This window comes from Galeopterus variegatus, unplaced genomic scaffold (assembly GCF_000696425.1).
Source record: "Galeopterus variegatus unplaced genomic scaffold, G_variegatus-3.0.2 Scaffold25827, whole genome shotgun sequence".
In the NCBI taxonomy this organism is placed as follows: Eukaryota; Metazoa; Chordata; class Mammalia; order Dermoptera; family Cynocephalidae; genus Galeopterus; species Galeopterus variegatus.
This window is the reverse complement of record NW_007751938.1, coordinates 1-7,071: the sequence shown is the minus strand read 5'-3', so window position 1 is coordinate 7,071 and position 7,071 is coordinate 1. Positions and strand designations below refer to the sequence as shown.

At 57.8% G+C, this 7,071-nt stretch overlaps 1 protein-coding gene across 1 annotated transcript; it reads left to right on the top strand.

The window, feature by feature from the left end:
- Positions 1–1,442: 1,442 nt before the first annotated feature.
- LOC103583684 (ELAV-like protein 3) lies at positions 1,443–5,179 on the top strand. Its single transcript, XM_008564943.1, has 5 exons — positions 1,443–1,490; positions 1,629–1,782; positions 1,939–2,164; positions 3,080–3,118; positions 4,849–5,179. Exons 1-5 carry the CDS (start codon positions 1,443–1,445, stop codon positions 5,177–5,179), a joined length of 798 nt encoding a protein of 265 aa, XP_008563165.1.
- Positions 5,180–7,071: the final 1,892 nt, after the last annotated feature.

The following is a 7,071-nucleotide window of genomic DNA, read 5'->3' as shown; positions in this document are numbered from 1 at the left end:
ACCCCCGACCTACTTTATTTATTTTGTTAGTTTTTTAATTAGTTATTTCTAATGAAGAAGTAATACATCCTCACAACTCACCACCCCAAACAAAAGGCCAGACCCTCAGCAATGACCCCTATCTACCCAGAGGTTAATTTAGAAGAAATAGAAATTAGACAGCGGCAGAAATAAGAGGGAGGGGAGCCCATGCCTCCCTCCCACCCCGGCTCCAGCTCACCCAGTTAGCGTTTGGGGCTGGGCCTGCAGACCACGTTTCCAGGACATTGATAAACACACAATGAGCTGGGGTCACGGTCCTCGCTGCTTCATAAATAGATGTCTCTTCCCCCCACTTTACAGTACTCCTCACTGTTTCGGGGAATAAATATACACATCCACCATTTTTTAAACAGCCGCAGAGAGTTTCATTGTTGGGCTGGATCATAATGAATAACGTGAAATCAAACGATCGTACTAAAATGTGTCATTCACAATGGAGATAAATGCTCTGAGGAAGAGTAACAGGGTGGGGGGGGGCCACGTCCAGATGGGAGAGGACAGGGAGGACGTTTCAACTGAGACCTGGAGAAGAAAGAGGAGGAAGAGAGTTCCAGGCAGACAGAACAGCAAGTGCCAAGGCCCTGAGGCTGGACTGTGTCTGGCATTTGGGGAAAATGAAGGAGGCCCGTGTGGCTGGGACAGAGCAAGCAAGGGGGACAGTGGGGGTGACGGGGCAGAGTGTGAAGAGCCTTGTGAGCTGCCGGAAGGACTTTGGCTTTAATGCTCTGGAAGGTGGGAGTCATGGAGGGTTCTTGAGCAGAGGAGGGCCGTGGCCTGGCTCGAGTGTTCACAGGCGCCCTCTGGCTGCTGTGGGCGGAATTGACTGTAGGGTTTGGGCACGGGAGCCAGAGCGGAGGCTGTGCTGGGCCAGGGTGGGGCGACAGAGCAGGCAGAAGGGTGAGGATTCTGGGTAATGAGGATAGTGGAGCCGACAGGATTTATGGTGATTGGATGTGAGTGTGGAAAACAGAGGTGTTGAGGAGAACTTGGGGCTGGGGACTTGCGCATCCAGAAGGACAGGGCTGCCATTACTGAGCTGGGGCAGGTCAGGGGGCAGTCAGGAGCAGGATGTGGTGGTGCTGAGCGTGAGATGCCTGAGACACCCCCACGTGGGGAGCCTGGAGGCAGATCCCACACAGGTGGGCAGATCGGGGGTGATGCCCACACTGGGGACCAACATTTGGGAGTTGTCATTGTGGAGCTGGCTAAAGACCTAAGTGTCCGCTGTGCAGGTGGGAAGAGAAGAGTCCAGTGTCCCAGGCCCAAGAGTCAATGTTTGTTGATAGAATATTAAACACTAGGGTGTGAGCTAGGCATTCGGGGGTTCCCGAGGGAGATGTGACCTCAGGGGCGTGGTTCCTTTGACTTCCTCAGACAGCAGGTCCCCCCCACCATGCCACATGGCCACCATCGTGTGCCCTCCCCCAGTCCTGCTCAGCCCACCCCTGGTGATGACTCAAGAGATATTTGTTGAGTGAATGGAAAAGGCATCTCTGGGACTCAGTGGTGGCTTGGCTGTGGCCTTGCTCTTTCCCTCTGTGAAATGGGTCTTCCCTCACCCCGGCCTGTCTGACCCCCTCGCCCAGGTGTCCTATGCCAGACCCAGCTCTGCATCCATCCGGGATGCCAACCTGTACGTCAGCGGGCTCCCCAAGACCATGAGCCAGAAAGAAATGGAGCAGCTGTTCTCCCAGTACGGCCGTATCATCACCTCACGCATCCTGGTGGACCAGGTCACAGGTGAGGAGTGTGCACCTGGCGGGGGCGCTGGGCAAAGGCACCGAGGTGGGACCAGAATGGAGAAACCGTGGATGCCAGGGTGAGGAGCGGGGAAGGGCGGAGGGGAGGTCACGCGGGAGGGGACAGGGTTCTCACGACGCCCCCATGCCCTGGCAGGGGTCTCTCGGGGTGTGGGATTCATCCGCTTTGACAAGAGGATCGAGGCCGAAGAGGCCATCAAGGGACTGAACGGGCAGAAGCCGCTGGGCGCGGCTGAGCCGATCACGGTCAAGTTTGCCAATAACCCGAGTCAGAAGACAGGGCAGGCTCTGCTCACTCACCTCTACCAGTCATCTGCCCGGCGCTACGCAGGCCCCCTGCACCATCAGACGCAGCGCTTCCGGTGAGCCCCCTGCCGCCCACCCGGATGCCCCAGGCCTCCAAGCTGGGTGTCCCAGGCTTCCGTCCACCCCCCTGAACCCCATTCTTGCCTCAGGATGGTGCCCACATACCAGGACTGCTGACAGCAGCAGAGAAGTGGGTGTGTCAGGTGCTGAGGCCAGGTCCTTGTATACAGCAGGCACTCAGTGAGCGCTGGTCACCACCGTTGGCATTACTGGCATGAAGGGTTTTGGAGTCACCTGACTGGGATCTAGCTCTGGCTGTCCCCTCTCCCCTCGGGCACGTGGCTCCATCTCTCTGGGCCTCAGTTTCCTCATCTGTAATAATAACACCAAACGTTTCGTGAGTGCTTACTGCATGCCAGGCGCACTTACTTATTCCACACAGCAACCCAATGAGAGCCGAGCTTGTATTGTCCCCATTTTTATGGATGGGAACCCTGAGGCACAGAAAGGTGCTGTAGCTTGCCCAGCCCAAACAGGGCAGAGGAGACTCAAACCCAGAACCCCAACTGGAAGCTCTTAGCCACTTGGAGTGGGGACAATACAAGCCCCTTGTGGGCACCTGGATGGCCCTGGAGAGTTACCACCCTCCAAAGGCTCTGGGAGAGTTGGTGTAGTTGTTACTGTCAACTTTGTTAGGAATGATCCTTCCCCAGAGAGCCCAGCCCCCAGGCCCAGACGGGACCTGCCAGCCGGGAGGGGGAGGACAAGGACATGGGGCAGGCGAGAGGCGGTGCCCGAGTGCTGGCGATTCCGTGCCAGGCGGTGTCCAGCCGGGCGGAGAGCTGGCGGGCCGCGGGGGCTGGGCTCTGCTGCAGGCCTGCTGGGTGGGGGAGGGGAGGGAAGGCTGGCCAGCAGTGTCACACGGGGGCGCGTCTGAAGGCCACCGCTGACCACCACTTCTGCCTCCACAGGCTGGACAATTTGCTCAACATGGCCTACGGAGTCAAGAGGTAACAGTGCCCCCTCCCTGTTGTCCCCACTCCCTTGCTGTCCCTCCTCCCACCCTTGCTATGATCACTCCCTCCCCTGACTCCCCCCAGGACCTCCAGCTTAGCCATGTCTGCCCATCTGGGAGTCGTGTGGTCATTAAGGGATTGGGCACCAGGTGGACTGAGTTTCTACCTCTGGGGACCTCTCCACCCTGTAAGATCACATTTTGAGGGTCTATCCAGCATAGCAAATACCCAGAAAGAGCTGCAAGGACATACAGATCCAGGGGCTATCCCTGGCCCTCTCCCGTTGCTTTTTTCCATCCCAATGAGAGGCATCCCAAATTGGTCCCCCTTGAGTCTCTGAGCTCCACTGGCCACTGCTCATTCATCTTTGCTGAAGGTCTCAGAATGACCCCTTCCATCCCGAAATCAGGGGTGGACCTTGAGGCCGCCCCCAACACCGTCCACATCCCTAGCCTTGTGAAAGTCCCCGTGTTTATTACATAACAAGCTCCTGAGCTCATGCTGAGTGCCAGGCGCTTGGCTTGGGGCTGGGGGTCTGGCATGGCCCAACCAGACTTGATCCCTCGTGGAGGTGAAGTGCTACAGTGCACAGTGCTGGGCACATAGAGAGCACTCAATAAAAGGTAGCCACTGTTATGGTTATTGTTACTGTCATTAATGATCTCAGTCTAGTGGGGGAGGAGACAGACAAGTGATCAGGGCCATGCAGGGGGCAGTATAAGGCGTGATGGGGACCCAGCAGAGACCCCCCACCTGTTGGGGGCAACATTGTGCTGAGGTCTGGAGAAGAGGGACAGGATGGGAATGGAGTTCCTGGCAGTGGGAACGGCCTGTGGAAAGGCCCAGAGGAGGAAGCTCAGCACCACGACAGCGTGGTCGAGATTGAATGGTCGAGATTGAATGATTCAGGCCCTCGAGGTCCTTCCCACAAGTGAACCAATACCTTTGGAGTGTTTCATTAATTCATTTAACAGATACCTCCTGAGTGCCTATGAGGGGCTGACCTGGGGCTGTGGCACAGCAACGAATATGGAGCTGATTATAAATATATGGGGGGCTGGTTAGATCAGTGGTTAGAGCACAGTGCTGCTAATGCTAAGGTCCAGGGTTCGATCTCTGAACTGGCCAGCTGCCAAAACAAAACAAACTATGTATGATTTGAGTAGGAAAAGGCTGGAGAGGGGCAGAGGGATGAGATGGGCCACTTTTTGTGGTCAGAGGAGGCTGCCCTGAGGAGGTGACAGCTGTGGGGGGTGGCAGGGTGGCCAGTGGGGCACAAAGGGGCAGAGTTATCTAGGGTGGGGTCCAAGGGCAGGAGTTGGGTGGGAAGATGTACCGAGGGCAGCCAAGGATGTGGTTGGGATTCACAGGGCCAGGACCAGGTAGGGTCAAAGGTCACAGGGTCAGAGTAGGGATCAGGGCTCTGGGCAGGATCATGGGTTGTAGCCCAATGTTCAGGGAGGGTCAGAGGTCAAGGCAGGGTTGCAGGTCAGGAGCTGGTTTCTCACTGGATCAGAGTGAGCTTTCAGATGGGGTCAGAGGTGGGCGTCACCGGGCATAGCAGGGTCAAGATAGTGCAGGGCTCTCACAGTCCCAAGGTCACATTACGGTCAGGGTCATGACAGTGTCAGGGGCCACAGGGTCACAGTGGGGTCGGAGGCATGCCGGGGGTCAGGGCAGAGCCCGCGTGACCCCCAAAGTAGTCCCCTGTCGCTCATCGCCAGGTTCTCACCGATCGCCATCGATGGCATGAGTGGCCTGGCGGGCGTGGGCCTGTCGGGGGGTGCCGCGGGCGCTGGCTGGTGCATCTTCGTGTACAACCTGTCTCCGGAGGCGGACGAGAGCGTGCTGTGGCAGCTGTTCGGGCCCTTCGGGGCGGTCACCAACGTCAAGGTCATCCGCGATTTCACCACCAACAAGTGCAAGGGCTTCGGCTTCGTCACCATGACCAACTACGATGAGGCGGCCATGGCCATCGCCAGCCTCAATGGCTACCGCCTGGGCGAGCGCGTGCTGCAGGTCTCCTTCAAGACCAGCAAACAGCACAAGGCCTGAGCCGACGCCCACCCCGCCCGCCCTCCCACCCCCTCCCCGGGCAGCAGAGAGAGAGAGAGACAGAGAGAGAAGGGGCCTGAGAGAGACCGCACAGGCAGAACCACGGACGACACGAGGGCCCCACGTCCCTGCGGAAGTCACAGGGTGAGCACTCGGGGGCAGGAGGGTCTGCAGGGACTGGGGGGTGCCCGGGGGTCCCCCACCCCATCCTCCTGTTCCCACCCCACTGGGCTGGGCTGTTCACTCTCTCGTCTTGGTTTGGTTCATGGTGAAGGTTTTTGTTTCTTTTTTCGGCTAAAAAGAAAGCAGAGATGCGCCCCCACCCCACCCTCAACCGCCCTCCATGGGATGGCTCGGGGGGGCCCCAGGGGTGTCCTCCCAGGCCACCTCGACCAGGCCTCCCCAACACCTAGGTGGGTCTGAGACGGGGAGGGAACAGGTTTAAAAATCCCCAGAGCCCCTGGGTGGAATGTGGGGAGCAGGTGATGGGGCTGGAAGCAGAAACAAAATGACAAAAAAAAGGGGGGGGTGGGAGGGGAAGAAAAACTCTATTTTTGTAAAAAGGGAAAAAGACCTCGTGGAGAATTTTTACTGGGGATTCTTGAACTTGAAAAAAAAAACACAAAAAAGACAAAAAAAAAAAAGAAAATATTTTGGCAGGCTATGTTTACCAACTGGGGTGGGGGGACAGGGCTTAGAGGCTGGAAGTCCACGGGGCCACACAGAGAAACACAGCCACACGCAAAGACACGCAGGAGCACACAAACACCACGGGGACGCATGACAACAGAGACACGCCCCCGACATGTTGAGGAACGCGTTGGCCAAACTCAGACACGTGGACAGGGATGAACAGAGAGGAGCCAGGGGTTGGGCCTACATCGACTTGGCCACGGGCAAACGTGGACACAGACGCACGTGGACACAGATCCATTTGGACACGCAAATCTGGACACCCAGTCACAGAGACACACAACACCCAGGGACACACAGACATGCCCATGGCATACCACAGGCCCAGGCAGGAGGTCCCACCCCAGACCCCGACCCACCCACTTCCTCCACCCAGGTGGGCCCGGTCCCTCCTCCGGCCCCACACGCTCCAGCCCCAGGTTCTCTGCAGAGCTCTTTCCTGGGTCCCCGGTGGTCTCCCTGCCGCCCACGAACACAGGCGTGCACACACAGCGTCCATGCATCCAGACACACGATACCTCGTTCCACTTTGGCGTCGCGGTGGGCTGAAGGCAGCCCCCCCAACTCTTGAGGCCAAAGGATCCCTGTCCCTGGGGCTCAGCCGCCCTGGGCCGAGGCGCTGGCCCGGCCCTGAGCCTCCCCCACCAGGGCCGGGCCTCCCCAGCAGCAAGCACCCAGCACCCCCCGCCAGGCCCAGGGTGAACAGGCCCAGGGGCCCCGCACCCCTTCCGTCCACTTGTCACTCCTTCTTTTGGTTTGTTGGGTTTTTCGTCTTTCCAGATTGGTGAGGGCAGTGGACACAGACCCCTCCTGAGCCCCGGCCCCAGCTTCTGTCCCGACTCTGCGTCCCCTTAGTTTTCTTTTCTAAAAAAAACCCCACAGAAGCCAAAGCCGGAGCCTCCGGGAGCCCTCGCACCGCTCCCCACCCTTCAGCGGGCCCCATTAGACTGGGAATTGCAGAACCCCAACTTTAGCTATAGTTGCCTTCTCCCGGTGTCCCCACGTGTGGTGTCCGGCCATGGCCCCATCTGACTGTCCAGCTCTCTCTCCCCCACCCCTCCCGGTGTTGTTCTTAAACGTCTGTGGAGCTTCCGCTGCAAGGAACAAAAACAAAAAAAAAAACAAAATCAAAAAAGTGACAAAAAAACACAAACAGAAGAGAAAAAAAAAAGCGACTTAAAAAAAGAAAAAAAAAAAAA

Excerpts from the sequence above, each read along its gene's own strand:
- LOC103583684 (XM_008564943.1), top strand. The coding sequence starts at position 1,443 with ATGGCCACCATCGTGTGCCCTCCCCCAGTCCTGCTCAGCCCACCCCTG. Across the intron at positions 1,491-1,628 it reads TCCTGCTCAGCCCACCCCTG|GTGTCCTATGCCAGACCCAG; the intron begins GTGATGACTCAA and ends CCCCTCGCCCAG. Across the intron at positions 3,119-4,848 it reads ATGGCCTACGGAGTCAAGAG|GTTCTCACCGATCGCCATCG; the intron begins GTAACAGTGCCC and ends GCTCATCGCCAG.